Genomic DNA, 24,313 nt, shown 5'->3' on the forward strand with positions numbered 1-24,313 from the left:
CACATGTTTGAAGAAAGAGCCCGCTTGGTATGATGTCGGAAGAACGTTTCTCCGCTCAAGTCTAACGTCACCACTTCCCATCAACACTCGTGACTTCCATGGAAACAACATGCACTATTTGCACAAAAAGATATGTTAGCTCGTACCCTCCGCGGGAGTGCAGTTGCGTCGCGTCGTTCATTTAAGTTAAATCCCCCTTGTCTCGCCAGATCAATGGCCACAACCCGTTCTTCCGCCCCACATGAAGAAAGAACAGCAACTGAACCTCGGGAGAATCAAATCGAGCCTGTGATATTGGCGAATATACGAGAAGTGAATGATAGTGTTAGATTGTTAAGACTTAATGCTGTTGATCCGAATCACACGATAAGAGTATGGAGTTCTTGAGATTCGGAGGATGATGGATCGATGCTGACGGGTTTTGTGTAGTTTCGACCAGGACAGTAAGTATTGCAAGAGAACATATCATTCCCTGCACAAGTGTGCCACGATCCGACTTCCAAGCTCTTATCAAGTCATCACGCATGGAGCTGAACCGTCTCCAAATCTAATTGCTAACCATCGTTTGCATGTACACAGATGGATCGACACCTTCATCCCGACCCTCCGCCAAGCAGGCGGTTTCACAATCACATCCACACCCGCCGAAGCCCGACCTTCTAGCCATTTTCCATCTTACATCGAACTCGCAGTCCAAAAAAGTAAAAACCCGCCTGCACAATGGCTTTGGAGACCCCAAGAAGAAATTCTTAATACGCAGCTTGCTGTGAGAGTTGGAGGGAGTTTTGTTTGGCCGCCGGAGGGATTGGATACGGGAAAGATTGAACGGTTGGCGCTTATTGCGGGTGGGGTGGGGATAAAGTGAGTTTGTCGAATGATTGAGATGCAGGAATGACTGTGGTTCTTGGTGATCATTGCTGATGTGGTGTTTAGTCCCTTGATTTCGATTTTTAAACACCTCATTCAGCTGCCTTCACAGTTTCGGCCAAGAGAGATTCATTTTGTTTACGCGACGAAAGCTTCCACGGATCTGGATCCGCAGAAGATTCTGTTTCTTCCGAGGCTTATGGATCTCGTGGCCGTGGAGAATGATCATCAGAATGTTACGCTGTCTTGCTACCTCACTGGTCTTGGCGAAGGGGATCAAGGTATTATCGAGCATGGGAAATTGCCTAATAGGACGTTCGGGAGGAGGTTCAAAGAAGAAGATCTTGTGCAGGCTGTGGATGGGTACCGAGAGGAGAGTGTGTTCGGGCTTCAACATGAGAGAGAAGGGACTGTGTGTTATGTTTGTGGGCCGCCGAGGATGACGGATGAAGTTGTGGAGTTTTTGAAAGGATCAGAGGGGATGGATGAGAGGAGGGTGTTGTGTGAGAAGTGGTGGTAATCTCTGGTTCTGTTTCTGAGTAATAGAGGCATCAAGGTGTGAGTTTGTGAATATGTGCAGGAACTGAACTAAATGTACGAAAGAGGAGACTGATCACAACGCCTCAAGATCCCCTAGGTAGATAGACTCCACTTGTTGGGGCGCTGTTCAAAGCCAGGAAAGCGAACATGCCTCCCACAACTGGTCGAGCGAGGAAGTTGATGCCAGGGTAGCTGGAGAAGAAGACTGTCAGCATGACTTCCAATACTGTCACGATCATCTTTTCTTGACGCTTGTGAACTTACTCGCCACTAATAGTATCATAGAGATCTCCAAAGCCATGGTTGGTGGGAGTCTGGTCTAGCCATTTGGCGATTACTGATGTGAATTGCGACTTGGTATCTGATGCAGCGATGGCGGCGCAGAAGATCTCCCAGTCATCTGTTCGTGACGGTGTCAGTAAACTCAATCTGCAAATCGGGAGGCTAATTCAACCAACTTACTCTTGGTATAAGTATGCCGCGTATCCAACGGCACACCATACTTGTTAAACTTCGTCTTATAGAATGTACTCTGCATATCATAAACACTCTGCGGGACAAGCTGCAATCCCAATTCACGATCGGCGTAGAGATTGTACAGCAGGCTGTAAGAGCTGTTGTTGCCGTAGTTGAAGGTCGTGTGTGGTGGGCTAGCGTTGGAGTTGATTCCCAACTTCTGCCATTTTGTGATGTAGTCGTGGGCGATGCGAGTGTAGTTCTGGCCATCCGCGACGTTGCCTGTTCTATTGGCGATTTGTGCCATGGCCTCGATGCCGATGATGCCTTTGATGGCGAGATTGGTCTGGTTTGCTGCTGGGCCTGCGAAGTCGTCTGTGGAGATTTGATTTGCTGGGATTAGAGCTTCATCGATGAGGTAGCCTGTCCACTGCTTAAGGATCTGATAATGCTGGGACAGGTAGGCGTTGTCATTTGCTCTTTGAGCATAAGCGAGTGCCATAATGACCATATTTCCGCATTCCTCGAGTGGCTGGTCTTCCGCGTTACCATCGCTATGGCCTGTTGCATTGGGAAAGTTGCTGCCGATATCGTGAATGGAGTACTTCTTTGGCCAGTTGCCAGCTTCTTGGTTGATAAAGAGTGGATCGAGCAGCCACTTGAGAAGAGTTGCATTTGTGTAGATTGCAATAGGATGGAAAGGGAAGATCACGTCGACCGTGTTGGTGTTGCCGTCAGAGCTGATCTCCTTCATGAAGAGCAATGGCTTCTCGGGAGTGTTAGCAAACTCGTTGGCAGCGAACGCTTGTCTGACTGCGAGAGATGTGATCTTGGCATAGTCTGCTCCCCCTGCCGCGACGGAATCGCTTTGGATTTTAGAGTCAAAGCTCGACGACAACGCTTTCGCGTTGCTGTAATCGTCGTAGAACCATTTCATTGCAGCCAGCTCTGTAGGGAAGTAGTTGGTGACCATGCATGGTAGTTTCTGAACGCCATTCTTGGTGCCTTGGAACTGAACACAGTTCTGCTGATGAAGACTGATCTGCCACAGTGTGCTTTGAGTAGTCGAGCCAAGCTGACCAACATTTACAGCGAAGCCAAAGACTGGATAGGCATTGTTGATCGCTCTGAATTTTGTATCTTTGGTATTCGCAAGATTACCGGATCTCATAAAGTTCCCTCTGACTGTAGTATCCTGCCCTGACTGGAAGGTGAGCTTCGTAGTATTGGCAGTCGCGAAGTACCAGTTGCCCCACTCAGCCTGCTCGTTGATCGAACCAAACTCCAGTTGCTGCTGTCTGTAGACTTTGTGATATGCAAGACCGCCAGATGCCGCGCCAACCGATTGAACAGCCACAGGCGAAAAGGTCGCGTTTGGCTGATTTCGTGCTGGGTTTGGTCGGGAGCCCAGGCCATCTGCAACGATTGGCACAAAAGTAGGAACAACGTTCTCAACCTTGAAGGCAGTCTGCGTCCCGAATGTCGTTGCTGGCTGGCTTGTAGATGCCGCCGATGGCGCAGCAGCGAATACTTTGGGCTGCGGGTTATCGTTGACATTACCATATGCCCACTGTGCTGTGGCTCCACGATCGCCGGATACCCACTCCGCTGAGATATCGGAGTATAGTTGCACGTTGTGCGTTCTGCCATCAGTGCTCTTGACGTCTACGTTCATGTAGGTCTGCGGCAGCGATGATCGAAGCAGGTCATTCGGCGTGACGTTGGAGAGGAAAGTGACGACCATCTGCACAGGACCGGCCTGCATGGTGAAGATGGATTTCGTTGACGTGTAAGAGAAAGCAGTCTGGTTAACAAAAGCTCGGCCGCCATCCGGATTGCCCATCCAGGTGTATGTAGAATTGTCGACTCGGATCATGCCTTCAAGTGTTAGTGCTGAGACCAAAGGTATCTTGATTGGTATCGCGCTTACCACACCATCCTGTAATAGCACCACTTGAGACTTGTCAGCGGGACATCAAATATGTACTGCATCCGCACACACTTCCAAAATGTTGGCCATTGACCTGGTAAGTAGCCTCCATTGCCACCATCGCTGCCGGCCTGTTGCCATGTAGACATGTAAGGAGATTTGACCGCCAAAGGAATAGCAGGCGGTCGAAGCGGAGAAAAGGTCGACTGGGCAGTAGCCAAGGTGGCCAAGCCAGCGAGAGTGAAGAAGGAAAAGTGCATATTGATGTGATTGAGCAGACAAGAGCTGCGCGCTCTTTGGCAAGCATGGCAGGACTATGATTCTTATAGCCCACGGACAAGCTCGCATGACCGACCATGGTAGATGAGATGGGCGGTATAACGCAGTCCGCATCAAGCGCGTTTACGGTGTGATCTCCAAGCTTGGGGCCATCTGATGTTCTTCAATGTACGCCGGCAGGTCTGTCTTGCGCTTGTAGGTTTGTGACCAATCGAGGTCAGATTCAGACAGTGCGAATCAAAGTGTATAGGACACGAGACCGACTAGTGCTATACTGCGTCGATAGATTAGTGTTGCGGAGATTCGGCACATGACACACATCGAGTTTATGCAGTAGAAAGGGACGCGCCGGATGCTGATCCTGGAGAGGAAGGCAGTTGAGCTGCCGAAACGGGCGCAAGGTTCGCATCACAAAGCGTGTGCTTGCTGAATGTGACATGGTGAAGATGTCGATCTTCTGCAGAGGTTCCGAGAGTTGACCTGGGGAAGAGCGAGGAGTGGGTGGTTCCCACGATGGTCTTCATTTCGCAACCCCGCTGGTGTGCAGATGGAGTGTGGTGAAGATGGGCCACGAGCTCAAATTGGCGCGCCGTTGAGTCCCAAGACCACAGCGTACCGTCGAACCGCCAGACTCGCACCTGTTCAGGCACAGGGAGCGATGCTTGTGATGCTTGCCAACTCTTGTTCGCAGAGCTTGAGTGATGGAGGGTGGCCGGCAGAATTGCTGGCGCCTCGGCTCAGCACTGCCGCATGACACGCTGCTCTCCGTATGCGCTCCGTATGTGACGATCATGCGCAGGCCGGAGACTCCTCTAGTGGATGCAACATCGACTTGCGTTTGACCGGAGTCGTGGTGGTGGTGGAGGAGGAACGCGACCCTCTGGATGTGGCCTTGGCACGGCAAGACGCTGGCTGCTGCGCTCTCACTCTGCTCATCTCCATTCAACAGCGACCCACGAGCTCACATTACCAAGTCGCTACCAATGCCATTCGCATACTGTCCCTCGACTGCCTATGATCCATACGCACGACGACACACCCGCAGAGGAGTACGCGCGTTGCAACCTCATGTCGAGGCACAGCACTGCACTTGCGGAACACGAGACGAGGCAGGACGCGGTCGATACGGGTGGAGCAAGACTATGAATGGGCATTGTAGGGTAGGACTGTCCCTGTGCAATAGGCGGTCATCACGAGTTGAGCACTGGCAAATATATACAGCATGAGATGCCATGCGTAGACCGTATCGGGACATCCTCCTCACCGTGGACCATATGCCGCGCAAAGATGAGAAGGTGCATTGTTCAGGCGGACGGCATGTTTGCGCGTACCGATGACAATTGCTCAAAGGTGAGAAGTTGTTCGCTGCGAACGGTAAGCTGCAGGCTTGCATTCCACAATGAGATTGCGGAATTTCTTTGTGTACATCACTCATGCCCGCACTTCCTCCCACTCAATCCCTCTTCGTGTTTCTCAGCATAGGTTCAATCCGATACTACGCGAAGGCCTGCAAGAATGGCGCCAAAGAAGGCGTCGCCGAAGAAAAGCGATGCGCCGAAGAAGGGCAGAAAACCATCAACCAAAACTAGAGACGCAGCTGTCGCTGAGGAAGTAGCAACCACAGCGCCGGCAAAGCGTACGAGGCAGTCTCCAGAAAAGACTTCCCCTGCAAAGCCGGCGCGCAAAGCTGCTTCACCCACCAAGATCACTAAGAAGCCATCTCCTGTGAAGCCAGCTGCAAAGCCAGCTGCAAAACCTGCTGCAAAGTCGAAGGCCCCGCCCAAGAAGACTCAAGCCAAGGACACTCAATTCCGTGGCCCAGCCAGCGAGAGTGATAGAGGATACAAGGCCGATGAGTCCACCGAGGAGATTCTCAACGCTATCGACGGACGCACGCTCACGTCCCTCGACAAAAAGTTCCTTGACGCCATTGACGCATTTGAGGCCAATAAACGCGGCTACAAAGCTCTGAGCAATGAAGTTGCACGTTACGTGGCAACCAAGATAGAGACTCATCCTGATGATCAGCCATCCACTCAGAAGATACACTTTCAGATCTACTGGCGCTTTCGAAAGCTCTTCGAACAGAAGATTGGCCCATGGCCCGTGGTCGAGCACGATTCCACTGCAACGGAGGATGAGTCAGACGGAGATGAAGATGTAGTGGAGAGCGTCGAGAAGCCTACACGCGGAGGTCGCAAATCGAAAGCGCCAGCAGCAACCGCGCCCAGCACGTCCAAGAGCCAGAGCAAAGCACGTAGCAGTCGTGCCGATCCAAGTTCTGGTGATCGCGAGAAGGACCTGTTCAAAGCCGTTGAAGATGCTGCATATGCTGCGGCCCTAGAGCACCAGAACGATCAGAGTGATGAAGAACAAGCCGCTCGAGCTACGAGACAGAAGATTGAGCGAGCCCAAGCAAGAGGAGCTGAGCGAGCGAGACGCGAAGCTGCAATGCGAGCCGAAAACGCTTTGCACCGCTACGCTCACAGCCGCGGCCAGGTGAGAAACATCCCCGAGGTCGACGAAACAGGCGTTGTCAGATCGCCGCAGAGAGGCTCTGCAAGAGCCCGTGCTCTACCACCAGCACCTCCCGCGAAGACTCCTGAGCTACAAAGTCCATCCAAGGCAGCCGACCCACGCAAAGCCGAACAAGACAGAAAAGCTCGTGAAGCCAAGCGCAAGGCAGATATCAAGGAGCGAAAGGCCATCCGAGACGGCAAAAAGGCTTTCCCTCCTAACAAGACTTCGTCGACACCATACTGCAGCGAGCGCGGCAAGATCATCTCTTCAACCAATCCACCCTTGATCAATATCGTGATTGATCAGGACGCCCACGGGAACGACGTTGTACAAGAACGCGTCAATCCATTCTTTGAAACTCTTCCAGGACCAGAAGTTTGGCACCGCAATATGCCACCGTATTTCAGTTTCGGAGAGACGAAGTACATGGAGCAGGTCATCAGTGATCAGATCAACAGAGATTTGAACAGAAGTGAGTACTCTCACATTGAGTTTAACAGATGATGTCCTGTACTAACACTGTTTGTTTTCAGAACACTCCGAACCCCCCAAATCCCCCACCAAACCCCAGCCCACCACGGAAAGTGTAGGCTTCTTCTCCTCTTTTCGCAAAAGTATTACTTCGCTGATCAGTCCCTCCAAACAGGCTAATGTGTCAGAAGAAGAGGAAGATGAAATGGACGTAGACGACGAAGAAGAGCCTATTCGACCTCTCACGAAGAGAAAGGATCAGTGGGAATTGCCTGAATTGAGCGCTAAGGAGAAGGATGATTTGATGAGGGAGGCAAGGAAGAATTATCAGTCTTTTGTTCAGCCTACGTCGCCGACTAGGAAGCGGTCGTCGACGTCGATGCAGGCGTCGCCACGCGCTGCGGCGTCCACTTGGGGCACTAGTAAGCGACCTCGACGATAGCTGACACGATGGCCAAGCTGAAATGGTGGCGGAAGTTGCTGGTTATGATGTCCGTGGACACAACAATACTTATTTCGTAATTCATTTCCATAGCAATAAATCTTTTCGTTATCCGATACTCTGCAGCTCAAAACAAGCTACTTATTTTCATCTATCCTCTATTTGTATCGCTCACAATATCTGTCCTATCACCCTTTCTTCAAAATATCACTCGCAAGTCTACTCTTCGCTCTAATCTGCGGCCCAAAAAGCAACAGCACCCAAGGCACAGTCGTCAACAAAAACCCTATTCCACCCAGAAACCCTCCCGCACCTTGGAATGTCATCGTGTTGAACATTTGATCGGAGAATCTGTAAATCACATTAGCCCCTTCCCACCACTCCCACCAAAAATGGAAGGTGCTGTATGGGTGAACTTACAGCGGAAACGCCCCCGCCAACATATTCCGACAAAAACTCTGCGCCGCAAGCGCCGAACTCGCATACCGATGATACGAATCCGCCAAATAATTAAACACGGCCAAATATATTGAAAAAATCCCCATTGTTGCGATTCCTAGGCCGATTGCAGGCACGATCCAATGAATGGAAGAATATGCGCCGGTGATGCAGAACCAAATACATCCTATCGGTAAGAGGGCGCTTTCGATGCAGGCGAAATATAATCTCCCCTCGGGCGTTTGTAGGATTTGTTGGTGTTTGGCAGGAAGATGAGGATAAAGCCAGGTTTCTTGGTAGATTGAAATGATAGTGAAGAGGATTGTGGCGACGACCAAAGCGGTGAAGATCGCTCCGACCTCTTGAATAGTGAAGCCGTAGGTTGTGCGGTAAATGAGGGGGACCGCGGTGAAGGTTAGATAGAGGACTGCCCAGGAGAAGGAAATCCAGAGGCTGAAAAAGAAGACGACGGGTTCCGTGAAGAGCATGTGGAAGGGTCTGTGGAGGGAAATTTTTATCATGGTGAGGAGGGAGGTGCGTTCTTCGTCGGAGAGGACTTTGTAGCGGATACGTTGCGGTCTTTGGTTTGTTGGTGCCGTGGGTGTCGTGGGCTTTTCGGTCATGTGGAGGGAGCTGGTGGTTGTCGAGGAGGGAAATATCAGGCCATAGTAGCCTGCTCGCTCCAGTGCGTCGTAGTATTTGTTCAGCTTTTTCGCCTTTCTCGAGAGCAAGACGGAGCCTCTCGTTTCTTTGAAGAAGAAGACGACGAAGCCAATCAAGACGCTGTCGATGATAATCTGCAAATAGAAGATCCACCTCCAGGTCGTATGTTGCGCAATGAACCCGCAAACCAGCGGTCCGAGACCAGAGCCTGCGATCGCCGCCGCAGTGAAGAGCGTCATAGCAGTATTCCGGTCCTTAGCGTGGTAGATATCACTGACCACCCCTCCGACCATAGTGCTGAACGTACTTGACATCGCTCCAGAAAGGAAGCGATTGATGAGCATGCCCGCAAATGTCGGCGTCACACCGCACACGATCTGGAACACCACCCAAAGGACGCCTGTAATGACGAAGACGGGCCTTCTGCCGTTGATCTCGCTGAATGGTGCGAGGAACATGGGTGCTACACCGAACCCCGCAGTGAATGTTGTGATGCCTAGGAGAGCGGCTACACGGGAAACGTTCCATTCTGCAGTCATTTGATCGATCCCTGATGTGTAGGCGCCTCCGTTGAAGGCAGTGAACAGCGTAATGATGCAGGACAGCCAAGTCATGATTCGTTTCCGGAAGGGAGACCAGGTGAAAGGCGATTCGTAGTCTTTGAGGTTTGGAGGATCTGGAGGCGATGTGCCATTGTTTATTGTGCCTTGCGGTTGTGACAGGTAGGCGGGCTGTGGAAGTTCGGTATCGAATTCAAGGTAGAGCCATTGGATTTCCTGGTGCTCTGGGCTGGTATTGATGATTTTCGGATCCATGCTGCTGCTCGAGCCTTTCTGACTTGGCTTCCTGGTCGGCGATTCTTCATGACTTTTGCGAAACTCTTCCAGTTCGTTGACACGATCTGTACTCAGGTTGGTTGCAGCCATGATGGCCACTGCTTCTCCCGCAGCCGCACGCGCGCATACGAAAGAACGAAAGTGATAAGTGAAGCAAAGTCGTCAAGGGAATCAATGAGTCGTAAGAATTGGCGTTCGAGACGAGCACTGAGGATGAGCTGGAGCTACCGGTGCTAAGGTTGTCGATCACATCAAGCCGCTTATAAAACGCCATGTGGCCGACGCAGCGAGCCGAGTTCCGTTGCATACCAAGCGCGTGAATGTCTACGTCCTTGATCATTCGAGCCTACCAATGGACAAATTCAGTCCGCCGCAGCTACATCTGCTTGAGAAGTCCTTGATGGCACACTGGTCATTGCCAAAGCCCTGCGGTCGTCCATCAGAGCAGCAGACATTTTCAAGATCTGCGTCAGAGGCGAAAATTAAGCATCGCTTCTCCACACGACATCGTTGCGGTCGTCGGTCAAAGAAGACGGGGAACTCCACAATAGACGTTGTGATTGGAGGGAAGTGTCCAATGGCCGGCCGAGTTTCGGAGCCACAGGAAAGCGGATCCGATGGCTCGCAGTCGGCACTGGAGCTGGAAGCACAGAAACACGTTGGAGCACCTCCAACATTCGGGGCGATCCAAGGGGGTAGCACATGAGTTTGTCAGCATCTTTGATCATCTGGTTGCTGTGCTGATGAGCATACGCCCTTTGAAGCACAGCGCGACTGCTCTGGAATGACTCGCAATAAGCCACGTCTTGAGCTTGCCATATACGCACGGCCAAAGCATCCAGAAAGCCCGCATTATGCTCTGTTCGTCGCTCCTAAACGTGACGCCGGGCCGATCGTCAAACACCATGTGAAGAATACATGGCAAGTTGATGACTCTGGCCAAGCGAGCCGTCCTTGGAGATATGAGCGGACTGTGGTTGCGAGCCTCGAGAACGAACCTCGCCTTCTGGCTCGGGTGATTGTCGCCAAAGTGCTGCGAACCGAAGAAGTCCAGCAGGTCTTTTACAGTATACCCGTCAACACAGAAGATGGAGGCATTGTGGCCGTGGAAATGGCTGCATCGTTTAGCTGCAAATCATGGGTCAAAGATGCTTGGGAGGGGTTGCGAAGAAGGAGAGCCATTTTCAGCAAGTTTGAAGATTGGGACGTCGTGGAAAGACAGGCTCCTGAGTATGTCGAAAAGAAGCGGCAGCAAGGGAGATGGGATAGTTCTTCGAAGGGAGCAGCGGGAGTGCCACTGATGGACTTGCTTGAAGGGAAGGAGCGTGTGGCGTGAGCGGCTGCTGAATCATCCAGTGTGGCGCACGCTCGCCAGAGGTGGAAGGACAACTCGCTTCCAGTGTCAGAGAACTCCTGCAAGGTCGGCCAATGCGATTACACGACCGCTGAGCCTCGTCGCAGGAGACAGAAGCATGCAGAAAGACCAAGACAAAGGTCGCGACCCCGCCAAGTGGCACATGTGCCTTGGATCGCCGCTTTGGGACTAGAGATGGAGGGGCAGCCGCGTCCGGAGATGAAGACACGGTGGAACATTGGAGATGGGAACCGTGTTTGTATTTGAGAGCGGGTGGATATCTGTGCTTTCTGATGAATCTTGGCGTGTGTCTCGCGGAATGTGCTTTACCCGTGGACATTGTATCACGCAATCGTGCGCTATAGTGGGGTCAAAGCTACGTAGAAAAATGTTGCCCATTGCTCATTAATCACCAACATTGCCACGCGTCTTCCACCAGCTTGCATCTTTCTTCAGCAACATCTCAATCACAAGATAGATTCTTGAATACCAAAACCTCCACCTCCCCACACTCGAATCACAATGGCCGGACGTCCAGAGCCCCTCCGCCTCGGCAGCATTGCCCCCAACTTCCAGGCCGAGACCACCAACGGCCCAATCGACTTCCACGAGTTCATCGGCGACAACTGGGTCGTTCTCTTCTCCCACCCAGAGGACTACACTCCAGTCTGCACCACTGAGCTCGGCGCTTTCGCCAAGCTCGAGCCCGAGTTCACCAAGCGTGGTGTCAAGTTGATTGGTCTCTCTGCAAACACCATTGAGAGCCATGGCGGGTGGATCAAGGACATCAACGAGATCTCTGGCAGCAACTTGCGCTTCCCAATCATTGGAGACAAGCAGAGACAGGTCGCTTTGGCATACGACATGTAAGTTGGCGGAAGAGTCGGGCAAGGAGAGCTCCGAGGGCTGATTAGAAATACACAGGATTGACCACCAGGACGCCACCAATGTGGACGAGAAGGGCACTGCTTTCACCATTCGCAGCGTCTTCATCATCGACCCAAAGAAGACTATCCGCCTGATTCTGTCTTACCCAGCATCCACTGGCCGCAACACTGCTGAGGTTCTCCGTGTTGTTGACTCGCTCCAGGTAAGTTGAGCATGGAAGTGCGATTGACGCGCTATCCAGTCTCTGCATACTTCCAGAGAAAACTGCAGAACGAGAATAGAAAACTAATCGATATTTCGTACAGACTGGCGACAAGCACAAGGTCACCACCCCAATCAACTGGGTCCCAGGTGACGATGTCATCGTCCACCCAAGCATCAAGACCCCAGAGGCCGAGAAGCTGTTCCCAAAGATCAACATCGTTAAGCCATACCTCCGCTTCACTCCTCTGCCAAAGGAGGAGACCTCTGCTGCTGTCTGAACCGGCCAAATGCTTTTCAGAAGCGCGTGGGAAAGTGAGTGGGGCCGCCCGGTGACTGACACGGGATACTAAAGAAGGTCGCTCACACACCATGAGCTGCTGACCTGGAAAGAGCTCAGAGCCGAGGAGGGTCCGGAATGACAATGGCTACAGAGCTCGATTGATACCCTTCAAGCGTGGATGTGAAAGTAGAGCATCTGCTCCGATAAAGAGATACGCAGAAATGAAAGTTTATGAATACTTGGTACAATCCGAACCTTGGTGTAGGTTCAATGACTACGAGACGCGTTCACAGAATCTGAGCGTGTCATCCAGGCTATTGCGTGCGATCTCTGCAATCATAGTGAAAGAAATGGACGCGCTGCCTTTCGCTATAGCACTCAGGTCACCACAGATCAAGCCTCTGATACAGCCTCAGCTGCGATACTCTGGTCATGCCTTGGCGGACGGAGAATCCGATTGAGGAACTGCCGCAGCGCAAGGATACCAGCAGCAATATAGTTTGCTCGCCCAAGGTCTACACGAAAGCTTTGCAGAGTCTATTATTGACATTGCGTTGCAGAAAGTCGCCTCGAGAGCCTAGAACCTCTTTGCTTAAGCCGATGTTAGTCCGATTTGAGGCCTACATGTACGAGCGTAGAAGCATGTTTGTGTCCCGTCTTGTATATCCGGTGGTCTGCACCGGAAAGCTTAACTACTGTATGCCCCATTTTGTACACCCGGCGGCCTGCACCAGAAAAGCCTTACAACATGAGGCGCATAAACCTTATTGTGGCGCCATAGGCTAGCAGAAAGATTTACAGGCGGCGTTCCTGGTCCTGGCAATTCCTGTGACCGCCATGGATTCGAATGAATACGACAGTTCTTTCATCTCGCCTGAAGGCCTTCGAGAGACTGTTTGTTAGAGATGAGAGCTGCTGTGTGAAGATCGTAGGCAATACATTCGGTGACGAGGGTTTCTATAGAAGGTCTCGGCCTCAATAGTAGTGGCTGTCTGCCGCTTGTGTTCTGCAATCGCGTGCTCGGCATAGCGATACGCAGTGCCTGCCTCCTTCCTCAGGCCCTTCGAGAAAGCTGCTTCCGTACCTGGAATAGTCGGCCCCACCACAACTTCCAATCAACTCGACAGGCGTCGTAACCCCAAACCAGCACACGTTAAACACACTTGCCAGCCACCAGACAAACGCGACGCATGCCGGTCTGAGAAGGAGACGGCGCAGTGCATTGCTTCCAGCCTGGTGAAGATACGAATCCTCCTCCGCATCGAGAAACACGACTAACTATCTTACGCTCGTGGAACCTGAGTTGCACACCAGGTAATTTCTAAATCCATCTGCATTCGACCGGTGTAGTTATTATAAGCATGTTCATGTCTTGGCCACCATGCTTATGCTTCGAACTGTCTGGATAAACCATGTTTTCGAACGGCCCGACTGGATACTGCAAGGCAGCAGCTTGCTTCTCAGACAGCCAAGAGGTCGTACTGAAGTCGGGGCACAAGCAAAGCGGGCAGTTCTGCCATCATTAATCCGACCTCACCGGAAAGCAAGCTTAACTTCATCCTAGCTGAAGAAGACGACCAGCCCAAAACGTACCGTGGAGCGGGTATCTAGCAGCTCTATCTACTTTACCAAGAGCATGAAGACAACGAAGTCTTATGTCAGGCCACGAGACTGCAACACAGGTCCGTCAGGGTGCTTCAGCTATGATGTTGGAAGAGGCGGCATGTCTACAGTCCTTATTGTTCCTGGGAACTCCATCATCTGGGTTGGTTCTCGGCAAGGAATTTGAGGCCGCTCGACACCAGCCCGCTTCGTCTATCCGAACCATGTAAGCTGGTATGAGCGCAAAACAATGCATCACATCCTGGTGTATCTTGAGGCGGAGTACATTCATCACGATGCTGAGTTGCAAGCGTATACCGGCATGTTCTCGGCTGCAACCATCGATCATGTATGTCGTTATGGTTTCGTGGACTACCTAGACATCGAAAGGCCTGGGCTCCAGCTGCTAGGACATCCCATTACCATCAGGACGAGAGCACTGGTTCATTCTCAAATCAGGATCGACTACCTGCCCGTATTTCTAGACTCCCTGGCCAGCACTGCCATTTCAGTAACCCCAAAGCGTAGTCCGAGATTCCTGCTAAGAGCAAGACGGCTAGGCATATCGGGACGATGGATAGTACGAGTCGAGTCGCGACGGGTATTAAAGGCGCCTTGGTTGGACCATGGACTGCACACCATTCGTGCATCAATCCATTTGCTTACAGTGTCAATTTTACGTCCACTGGAGTCAAGAACCACATCGACTATTTTCGGACAACATGGCACTCTTTACGGTCTCCAAGCTCTTCACGCTGTCACTAGTTGGCTTTGCAGCCGCGTTTCCCAAACCAGCAGGATCAGATGGGTCGCTATCTCTGATCAAACGCGCCGAACCGAACGACTGCTCGAAAGCCGGTAAATACTATAATCCTGGGCTTGACGAGCAGAAGGGCAATATATACGTCAAAACTGATAGTGTTCGTCATGGTGTCGGCTGGAAATGCTGGAATGACTACTTCATCGTTCCGGGTTGGGTGACGGAAAGCAAGAAACCATGGACGAGAATTGACAGTTCGGAGAGATATGGAAACGTCGATTGGAGGATCACCAAGGACCAATCAACATGCAAAACCAAAACATGGGAAGTCGGCGGGTCTGTCACTGCGGCAGAAGTCTTGCAACTATCTCAAAGCTATTCTGAAGCAGTGCAGGAATGTGAGTCCTCTGGCGTCTCAACAACCTGTAGTTGGAAAACGTCGGGCTGTCACGTTGCTTGGTCTCAGCAAAAGACTACCACGCAAAGAGGATATAAGCGTCAACGATGCAACAAAGGTGGCGGAGACTATACCGACTGCATGAGCGATTGGGGAGCAGATGTCACCTATGAGATCCTCTCGTGTGACAGTCCTTGCAGTGATACGAACAAGTGTGGCAACACAAATGGCAAGAAGTGTCCAAAGGCGGGGGACGTGCACCTCAAGAGTGCTGATGGCTCGGGGAGCTCGAGCGACACCAAGCAAGATCCCAACACCAAAACGCATGGGCAGACCAATGCCAATGGAGGCTCAAGCGCAGGTTAGTACGGAGCATACTTGGGGGTCACACACTCAGAATATGGTTGACTAACGAACGACTTTTTCTCCAGACCAAACAAAACCCAATCCTGACTCAGAATCGTCATCTCAGGGCACTACAGGCGCTCAAGCCGATCAAAAGAATCCGACGTCGTCTAATCCGAACAGCAAGACACATCCTTCAAGTCTTGGACAGGGCGATACTACTCAGCCGACGGATAACAAAGATTCTGATGCCGCTACTAATGCCGATACTTCTAATACCGACACTTCCAATACCGACACTTCCAACAACGATGCTTCTAACAACGATGCTTCTAACAACGATGCTTCCAATGCCGATGCTTCCAATACCGATGCTTCCAATACCGACACTTCCAACAACGATACTTCCAATACCGATGCTTCTGACACCGACAATTCGAACAACGATACTTCGAACAACGATACTTCTAATACTGACACTTCCAACACCGACACTTCGCAAACGGACACTTCTAACGCCGACAATTCGAACAACGATACTTCCAACAGCGATACTTCCAACAACGATACTTCCAATACCGACACTTCCAACACCGACACTTCGCAAACTAACACTTCTAACACCGACAATTCGAACAACGATACCTCCGACAACGATACCTCCGACAACGATACCTCCGACAACGATACTTCTAACAGCGATACTTCTAACACCGATACTTCCAATACCGATACTTCCAATACCGATACTTCCAACAACGATACTTCCAATACCGACACTTCGCAAACTGACACTTCCAACACCGATACTTTCAACACCGACACTTCTAACACCGACACTTCTAACAACGATACGGATGGTGGAGATGGTAGTGGGTCGGGAGAAACTGAATCCGCGAGATAGGGTGCTGCTCGTCCAACTCCGGTATAAGAAAGAATACTTCTCGCTGGCCGATTTCTGTGCAGTGCGAGTATGGTCTCCTGTAAATCTCGGGTATTGCGCTCGGTCAGCTCGGCAAGCTGTTTCTATAGCTGAGCAACATTAGTATATTTATCCGTGCTTTTGAATATCTTTCTGCCATAGTATCAATCCTGCGTGTGGTTCTTTATTCTTATTCAGAAGGGTTTTCAGGCTACCTCTGTGGGCTTGCGCTGTCGCATCACATGTTGTGCGATCCGCAGTTCTGTTTACGTAGGCGAGTGCCTCGTCTGCATAGAGGGGCGATCTCCGAACTATGTTGCCTGATAACTTGTGTAGATGCTCGTGTTAAATTTGGTAGGTGGCAGTGCGGAGCAAACACTTGCAGTTAAGTTTGCTTGTTAGCGGTCCGACTTGTTCCATCCAAAAGATGAGTGAATTCATTGATGAGCCCAGTACGAGCCGGCAATCTATCTCGTGGCCAGCTGCTGCCTCAGGCGCTTGCCAAGGCTGGCATTGACGCGCAATAGGGCATTGGTCTGCCCGTGGAACCAGTACATCAATACCCGCTCCTTCAAGAGAGACAAGGCGTTTCACAAACACGGTGAGCGAGCGGCAAGCGTCCACCGGTAACGAACAAAAGTCCCATGGGGAGATCAGCACAACGTGATCGAGCGTGGCCGCCGAACTTCGTATCTGAGCATTGCTCATCGTCTGAGCCATTCTCCTAGAGCGACGGAAGTTGCCCGCATCGGCTCGGAAATGAAGTGTGTTGTTTGGAGTACAAACACTTCAAGGTCAGCTTTGCGCCAGTATGAATGGTTACGACGCCATGGCATGACGAAGACAAGATGCCTAGCCTGGGAATCAGCTCCATCAACCCAATAGCCCGGCAACGATCAAGAAAGGAAGAGATTGCGGCAGTTGACCCTGCAACATGTGGTTGTTTGCATGTGAGATTCGATAACGGGAGACTAGCTTCATGCAGAGCTGTGGAAGATATGATCGACAGCGAAACGCAACGGATAAATGGGAACGGTAGAATCCTGAAGAAGGACATCGCCTCCTGCAATGCAACTCAGGCCCGTACATCCTCGGTGCGGTTCCGGTGGTCGAAATTAGGCAGGCGAATGGGCGAGGATCCCAGGTCGCCGTGGTTCTGAGCCTCAGAAACAGCCATATTGAACCTCATATTTCGCTCATTGGGCGGAAGGCAGCATGCATATGGGCCGATGAACTGCTGTCCGCATCCGGCGATGGAGGCTGACGTTGAAGCACGATGACATGCATGACACTCTTGACCATCTGTTGGGCGATCGCGGTGCCTTGCTGTCATCCTCGGCCTGATTCTGCGACAATGTCTGACATGATCGAGGGCGAAAGGCACTTTGCGCGCGAAATCTTCCTCGCGCGTGTGAACGAATAGAACTGGTTGGCGAGTGAGAGCGCAGAAGCGGAATGCGGAAGCAAGGCTGCCGCGGACGGCAATGGCCTGTGCACCCGCGACGCGACTGATTGGCGTCGTAAGCGAGCTTTTCCCTTTGATTCACCACTACCGCTTGCATCGAACCTCACACGGATATCGATGGCCTAATCCGCCAGCCAAACAACTGCACCTCAGCTCCCGGTTTGTTGGCCGCGACCAATCCGAGAAGGTGAGTTCGTTTGCCAACTGTCGCTTCGCTGTGCCGTACGGATCTGGTCCCATATGGCCCCTCTGGAAGTTCATCCCTGGCGTCGCGAGGAACAAACACAAGCAGCAAAAGCATCCGATGGCATGGCACAGCAGGACACCTGCATATGGACGACCGTCAAACGCTCTCTTCCGCTTGCCTAGCACTGCGCGCTTTCCTCCGAAACCCACCAAGTACCAGCCCACAGCGCTTCCCGATGGGAGATGGAGCGCCCGAGCCACACGTAACGACGACGAAGACAGGCCCTGGCCGTATGCCGTACCGCTCTCCATGTGCATATCGTCGTGATGTGCTCCCCTTCCTCCCTTGATGTGCTTTTGAGACCTAACTGCCCCTCCACCTGCAACGTTGCTCTGCCTGCTCCGCAGTACCACGGAAATTTATTCTTATTCTACATCATACCTCAACGAACAGTTAGGCCGCGAGCTGACCGCAGATGTCTGTTCCTCTAGGGGTTTTCGCTTTCCCAGCGACCGCTGAGGATCGCCCTCAGCACAGCAGGCCAAAGTCCAGCAAGCAGAACAAAGACCGTCCTTCGACCGCAGACACCCAGTCCACCGCCGGCCGATCTTTGGATAGCAGCAGATCGGGAAAGAAGCCAAAGCCAGAGAAGAAGCCCGCCACTCAGTTGTCTTCAAGGTCTTGGGTAACTGCATTCACGCGCGAGAGGAAACCTTCCCTGCCGGCGTCCGATACATCGTCTCTTGCTCCTCGTGCAGCTTCAATCTCGACATTTGGGTCATCGCCTCACGATTCATTCGACCTCTCGATAGCGCTTTCATCCGCCAAGTCGAAATCCTCCTCACGGCCGAAACACGTGCCTATCGTCATTCCCAGCGAGTACTCCTACGTTCCTTCGGAATCTGAGCCCAGTTCCGGATCCTTCACCTTCTCGACACCGAGTAGCGTTTCACCAACATCATCGCACGCACCGACACTGCCATCCGTCGAGGCGTGCCCTCCTAGCACCCGCACAGCACCGAGGCATGTGCCCATAGAGATCACATATCGTCCAGAGTGGGCTATTCCGAACTATAAAGACCGCAATAGCCCATCGCCACGAGAGCCGCTACTGGAATTTCCTGCGCTCGAGCTAGCGCCCATTTCGCCTTTCACCATGTCTGCCACGCCAGAGTCAAGTCGAGCCAACACCATGGACTCTAATGCCTCTCGACCGACGTCGGGTCAGCTGTATCCTCCGAGTCAAAATGGTTCGCGCTCGAATATTAGTGCCCATAGCAGCCAGGTCAGCCTGGTTGGCATGCGGTCGGAATACGAGTCTGCTTCAGAAGCTGAGTCGACACAAGGTGACGATGGTCCTGGGCAACATACACCTTCACAGTCTGTCAGCTCTGCAAATCCTCAAACTGCACCAGCGTCATCAAGTTCTGCCGGCCTGTCTGGATTGGTATGCAACGTGCATCGTACGACCGGTCGCGAACCACATCCCCTTGTCGGTGCGACGACTACGGTGCTAGGAGACAAGCTCTACGTCTTTGGCGGCAGGCGGCTCTCGCGCACGAAACCGCAGTTGACCGCAAATCTGTATGAACTCGATCTCATTCGCCGGCACTGGACGAAGCTGGAATCAACAGGTGACATTCCACCACCGCGATACTTTCACAGCGTCTGCGCGCTTGGCGACACAAAGCTGGTGTGTTACGGCGGCATGTCTCCAGCACCTCCGCCAGAGGCAGCATCTGATGCGCAACCTGAAGTCATCGTTATGTCCGATATTCACATCTACGACGTGCCAAGTCAGAAGTGGACAAAGGTCAACACACCGGATGCCCCGCAAGGTCGATACGCCCATTGTGCCTCAATATTACCATCATCAGCAGTCTTCGCATCTCGCGATGCACCCATGTCTGCGATTCACCACAATCCGGAGGGTGAGAATCCAAACGAAGGAACACTCGGCGTCGATCTGGATGGGACTGGTGGGGCGGAAATGATTGTGGTCGGTGGACAAGATTCTGCAAACCACTACATCGAGCAAATCAGCGTCTTCAACTTGCGAAGTCTGAAATGGACGGGCACAACAGGCATGGGCCGTAGCTGCGGCGCGTACCGCAGCGTTGTCACGCCATTGACCACGATGAGTGCAACGCAAATCGGTGCCGGACCTCACGCTCAGGGAGACATGGATGAAGACGATGAGGAACCAACTACGATTGGCTCTGGCTCACCGATGCTGATATACTCCAATTACAACTTCCTGGATGTGAAACTGGAATTGCAAGTACGACTTACGGACGGAACTCTCATAGAGAAGCCCATGCAGACAGTCGTTTCACCACCTGGTCTTCGCTTTCCAAATGGCGGCATCATCGACAACCACTTCGTCGTGTCTGGTACTTTCCTGACTTCGTCGAAGCAGGAATACGCGCTTTGGGCTCTTGATCTGCGCACACTGACATGGAGTCGCATTGATGTTGGTGGCAGCATTTTCAGCCAAGGAAGCTGGAACCGTGGTGTCCTTTGGTCACGACGCAACGCGTTCGTGATCCTGGGCAACCGCAAGCGAAGCCTGGTCGACGATTACAACAACCGTCGCATCAACTTTTCAAACATCTGCGTAGTCGAGTTGGAAGCCTTTGGGTTGTACGAGAACCCACGGGTTGCAGAACCCACCTCTGCATACGTATCTGCTAGCGCAATACCGAGCGTGTTGCCGCAGCGCGTGCCACAATCCAAGGACGATGCCGCTTTCGGCCGTCTGCTCTCAGCGGCTGCAGAAGACATTGGGCAGCTGGCTCTGGGTGTGCGGGAGCTTGCAGATATGGACTTCCTCGCGATTGATGGAACGCGGGTGCCCGTTAATTCGCGACTGATCTCTCGGAGATGGGGTCCGCACTTCATCACGCTCCTTCGAGAGTCATTGATGGCGGCCGAAAATGGCGCTGATACCGCCACACTGCGCGCAACCGCTGCAGGGCACCCTTCTCGGAATTCCAGCATCACCATCACACCTTCACTGAGCTCTGCTACCTCGGGCGCGACGACCCTGACCAATAATTCCAATCTCACGGATACGAGTCTACCAGACACGCGCAATGCGCCAGCAACATCAAGACCACGTCTGCTGTACCTTCCGCATACGGCGCCAACACTGCATGCATTGTTACACTACCTCTACACTTCGACGCTACCCTCGCCGCCACATCCACTGGCGACGCCGCAAATTTTCTGCTCGCTCCTGCAACTCGCCCGACCATACAAAATTGATGGCTTGCAAGAAGCCACGATCGAGCGCCTGCATCAATGCCTTGACGGCCGCAATGCTGCAGCAATCTTCAACGCTGCGGCCATGGGTGCAGGGGGTGGTGACAGTGTCCACTTCGCCGCAAATGCTCGCTCAATCCATCAGAGTGATATTCCTGTCCGAACAGCTAGTCTTGCCGGTTTGGAAGGTCTGCTAAATGGCGATCAGACTGCCAACCCTCGATCGCTGTCAAGCTTGCGCATTGACACAGACATGGCCAACGGTCGTAGCGTCCGCAACACGCTCAGACCTGGACCACGTGCCGCTGAGGACACAGACGAGGAACCGATGAGTGCATCATCTACTGCGAGCATGAGTGAGAGTGAGTACTCTACTCGTAGCAACAAGGACGTTCAAGATGTATGGAACGGGGCGCTGAGCTCTGTCGTCGGCTTGCAGAAGCGTGGTCTGCGAGGGCTGATGGAAGGCCGCCGCATGCGCGAGAAGGGCCGAGACGGATTTGGAGAAGGTCGTGTGGGACTAGGAATTGCGGCCAACTAGAGCTGTGTCTACGTGATCACGATGGAAATGTCGCTGAAAATGGCTGTTCGGGAATGACTTTGCTGGTGTTGCTGCTGTTAGAGATGCCAATGACTTCGCATGGCGCCGTAGCTCGGTTTTCGCACGTGTACAAGGCGTGCTGCAAGATATCCTAAATAGCGTTATGATTCGCAGAGATTCTGCTGCGTAGTAAATTCTTCAAATTGTCGCTTCCTTCTACACGGCATTTATTCTTGCACTTGCGCTCGGCGGCCATCTGCAGAAGTGCCAAGCCGTTGGCTCTCGGAAGTATCCGGTGCCCGTGACAAGGAGAAAGTGCGCAACAGCTTCAAGTCAGCTTCCACTTCGACACTTACACGACAACCAACCCCAACACACCACGCACATCATGTCGTGGAGATCCAACGTCGGCCAGACCGGTGCTAACACCATTCCGCTCGGACCTCGTCGACGATTTGGCGATGAAGACGGCCCAGGCGCTGGCGATGCGGAGGCTCCACGCGACAACAAGCGTGGTCGCAGCCCAGAACCACGCAAACCCGTGGAGCTCAACCCGGACGGCACCAAGAAGCGCCGCAAGAGGAACCGATGGGGTGATGCGGCAGATAACAAGGCCGCTGGCTTGATGAACTTACCGACCGCCATCACTGCGGCCATGACAGCCGAGCAGCTGGACGCCTACGTGACGCATCTGCGAATCGAGGAGATCAGCCAGAAGCTGCGCATCAACGATGTCGTGCCAGCTGACGGCGACAGGTATGTCGAGTCTACCCACTTCGAAATACAGGACACAAATACTAACGCGCGCAGATCTCCTTCCCCTCCGCCTCAGTACGACAACTTCGGTCGCCGTGTGAACACGCGCGAGTACCGCTACAGAAAGAGACTGGAAGATGAGCGGCACAAGTTGATTGAAAAGGCGATGAAGATCATCCCTAGCTATCACCCGCCATCTGATTATAGGAGACCCACCAAGACTCAAGAGAAAGTCTACGTGCCGGTCAACGACTACCCGGAGATTAACTTCAGTATGCTTTCTAACCCACTAACCCTCACCATGCAACGACTTCTGGTCAATGCTCTGCACTGCTTGTTGTTTACAGCGATCAAAAGCTGTACTAACCCTCCCTTGCTAACTCACACTGCACCCTTTTCACACACATGACAATGACTAACACTTAGCTTTTTTCTACTAACAGTCGGCCTGCTCATTGGCCCTCGTGGTAACACGCTCAAGAAGATGGAGACTCAGTCCGGCGCCAAGATTGCCATTCGTGGTAAAGGCTCGGTGAAGGAAGGAAAGGGCAAATCTGATGCCGCTCACGCCAGCAACCAGGACGAAGATCTCCACTGTTTGATCATGGCAGATACTGAAGAGAAGGTCAACAAGGCGAAAGAGTTGATCCACAACGTCATCGAGACGGCTGCTTCTATCCCAGAAGGTCAGAACGAGTTGAAGCGCAACCAGCTCCGTGAGCTTGCAGCCCTGAACGGTACTCTTCGTGACGATGAGAATCAGGCTTGTCAGAACTGCGGCGAGATCGGACACCGAAAGTATGACTGCCCACAGCAGCGTAACTACACTGCGAACATCATCTGTCGCGTCTGTGGCAACGCTGGCCACATGGCTCGCGATTGTCCAGATCGTCAACGCGGCAACTTCGGCCGCGACATTCCACCACGCGGTCCTCAGAATGCTATCGAGGGTGACTACGAGAGACTCATGAACGAGATCGGTGGTGGAGGCGCGCCTGCTTTGGATACTTCAGTGCCGCAGCGACAAATTGGATACGAGGCTGGCGGAGCTGATGCGAACGGAGGTGCTCGTCCAGCTGCTCCTTGGCAGCGTGGTCCAACTGGCGCTCCTGCTCCTTGGCAGCAACCTCGTCAAGGCGGTCCTGCCCCATGGGAGAGTCGTGGAGGCAACGACGGTGGATATGGAGGTCCGACGGGAGGACCTGCTCCGTGGGCGAGAGGTGGCGGAGGTGGCAGCGGCGGTGCAGCACCATGGCAACAACCACAGCAAGCACCATGGCAGCAACCACAACAAGCTCCATGGCAGCAGCAGTCTGGCGGCTACGATGCTGTTCCCCCCCCACCACCACCAGCGGACATTCCTCCTCCACCACCGCCATCCAACAACGACGTACCTCCACCTCCTCCACCAGCTTAGTCGACATTTTACAGACAACACGCGCGAGAGTAGTATTGAAAATGAGGGGTATCACCACAGGGCAGGCAGACAGGTATGTGTCTGGTCCGAGTACAATAGCAGCCTAGCACTTGTTTAGCACTTGTTTAGCACAGCAAAAAGTCACTGCAATCTACTCCCACTCTTCACTGCCTTTGCTTTCCCGACACACCATGGCCACGCTGCAACGACAAATCTGCTGACCGACCTCTCCAGTCCTCCGTACCAGCTCTCATTCCGAGGAGCCACGAGCCGTGTCAATGATGACACACCGGCAGCACATCGACCCTCTGAGCCATCAGTAACTACAGCATGGCAACCGATACCGCAGCCGTCAACGCTGTCGCTGCCGCCATTGCCACAAGTGCTGCGAGAAGCAGAGGCGACAGAATGGGAAGACAGGCGCAGAGACTGGCTTGATGCGTGGTGGAACATTTTCAACTCCGTAGACCGTCCTCTTGAGTCCGAGGT

General features: G+C 52.7%; 9 protein-coding genes across 9 annotated transcripts; 7 read left to right on the forward strand and 2 right to left on the reverse strand.

Annotated features, from left to right (window-relative positions):
* Positions 1–213: 213 nt before the first annotated feature.
* On the forward strand, positions 214–1,387 carry CKM354_000248500 (uncharacterized protein; the record flags this gene model as incomplete). Its single annotated transcript, XM_044797646.1, has 4 exons — positions 214–372; positions 430–443; positions 580–861; positions 934–1,387. 4 exons carry the CDS (start codon positions 214–216, stop codon positions 1,385–1,387), a joined length of 909 nt encoding a protein of 302 aa, XP_044653581.1.
* Positions 1,388–1,490: 103 nt separating this feature from the next.
* On the reverse strand, positions 1,491–4,053 carry CKM354_000248600 (uncharacterized protein; the record flags this gene model as incomplete). The annotated part of the gene is made up of 5 exons (XM_044797647.1): positions 1,491–1,599; positions 1,672–1,807; positions 1,870–3,741; positions 3,794–3,816; positions 3,866–4,053. The coding sequence occupies 5 exons, from the start codon at positions 4,051–4,053 to the stop codon at positions 1,491–1,493; spliced, it is 2,328 nt and encodes a 775-aa protein (XP_044653582.1).
* Positions 4,054–5,587: 1,534 nt separating this feature from the next.
* CKM354_000248700 (uncharacterized protein) lies at positions 5,588–7,505 on the forward strand (the record flags this gene model as incomplete). Its single annotated transcript, XM_044797648.1, has 2 exons — positions 5,588–7,064; positions 7,126–7,505. The coding sequence occupies 2 exons, from the start codon at positions 5,588–5,590 to the stop codon at positions 7,503–7,505; spliced, it is 1,857 nt and encodes a 618-aa protein (XP_044653583.1).
* Positions 7,506–7,693: 188 nt separating this feature from the next.
* On the reverse strand, positions 7,694–9,532 carry CKM354_000248800 (uncharacterized protein; the record flags this gene model as incomplete). The annotated part of the gene is made up of 2 exons (XM_044797649.1): positions 7,694–7,856; positions 7,926–9,532. The coding sequence occupies 2 exons, from the start codon at positions 9,530–9,532 to the stop codon at positions 7,694–7,696; spliced, it is 1,770 nt and encodes a 589-aa protein (XP_044653584.1).
* Positions 9,533–10,226: 694 nt separating this feature from the next.
* On the forward strand, positions 10,227–10,778 carry CKM354_000248900 (uncharacterized protein; the record flags this gene model as incomplete). Its single annotated transcript, XM_044797650.1, has 1 exon — positions 10,227–10,778. The coding sequence occupies one exon, from the start codon at positions 10,227–10,229 to the stop codon at positions 10,776–10,778; it is 552 nt and encodes a 183-aa protein (XP_044653585.1).
* Positions 10,779–11,318: 540 nt separating this feature from the next.
* CKM354_000249000 (uncharacterized protein) lies at positions 11,319–12,166 on the forward strand (the record flags this gene model as incomplete). The annotated part of the gene is made up of 3 exons (XM_044797651.1): positions 11,319–11,662; positions 11,721–11,886; positions 11,990–12,166. 3 exons carry the CDS (start codon positions 11,319–11,321, stop codon positions 12,164–12,166), a joined length of 687 nt encoding a protein of 228 aa, XP_044653586.1.
* Positions 12,167–14,492: 2,326 nt separating this feature from the next.
* On the forward strand, positions 14,493–16,176 carry CKM354_000249100 (uncharacterized protein; the record flags this gene model as incomplete). Its single annotated transcript, XM_044797652.1, has 2 exons — positions 14,493–15,288; positions 15,359–16,176. 2 exons carry the CDS (start codon positions 14,493–14,495, stop codon positions 16,174–16,176), a joined length of 1,614 nt encoding a protein of 537 aa, XP_044653587.1.
* A 2,145-nt stretch (positions 16,177–18,321) lies between these two features.
* Positions 18,322–21,651, forward strand: CKM354_000249200 (uncharacterized protein; the record flags this gene model as incomplete). The annotated part of the gene is made up of 1 exon (XM_044797653.1): positions 18,322–21,651. The coding sequence occupies one exon, from the start codon at positions 18,322–18,324 to the stop codon at positions 21,649–21,651; it is 3,330 nt and encodes a 1,109-aa protein (XP_044653588.1).
* A 388-nt stretch (positions 21,652–22,039) lies between these two features.
* On the forward strand, positions 22,040–23,824 carry CKM354_000249300 (uncharacterized protein; the record flags this gene model as incomplete). The annotated part of the gene is made up of 3 exons (XM_044797654.1): positions 22,040–22,407; positions 22,462–22,679; positions 22,851–23,824. 3 exons carry the CDS (start codon positions 22,040–22,042, stop codon positions 23,822–23,824), a joined length of 1,560 nt encoding a protein of 519 aa, XP_044653589.1.
* Between the last annotated feature and the right edge of the window lie 489 nt (positions 23,825–24,313).

This window comes from Cercospora kikuchii, assembly GCF_019650295.1.
Source record: "Cercospora kikuchii DNA, contig_00002, whole genome shotgun sequence".
NCBI lineage: Eukaryota > Fungi > Ascomycota > Dothideomycetes > Mycosphaerellales > Mycosphaerellaceae > Cercospora > Cercospora kikuchii.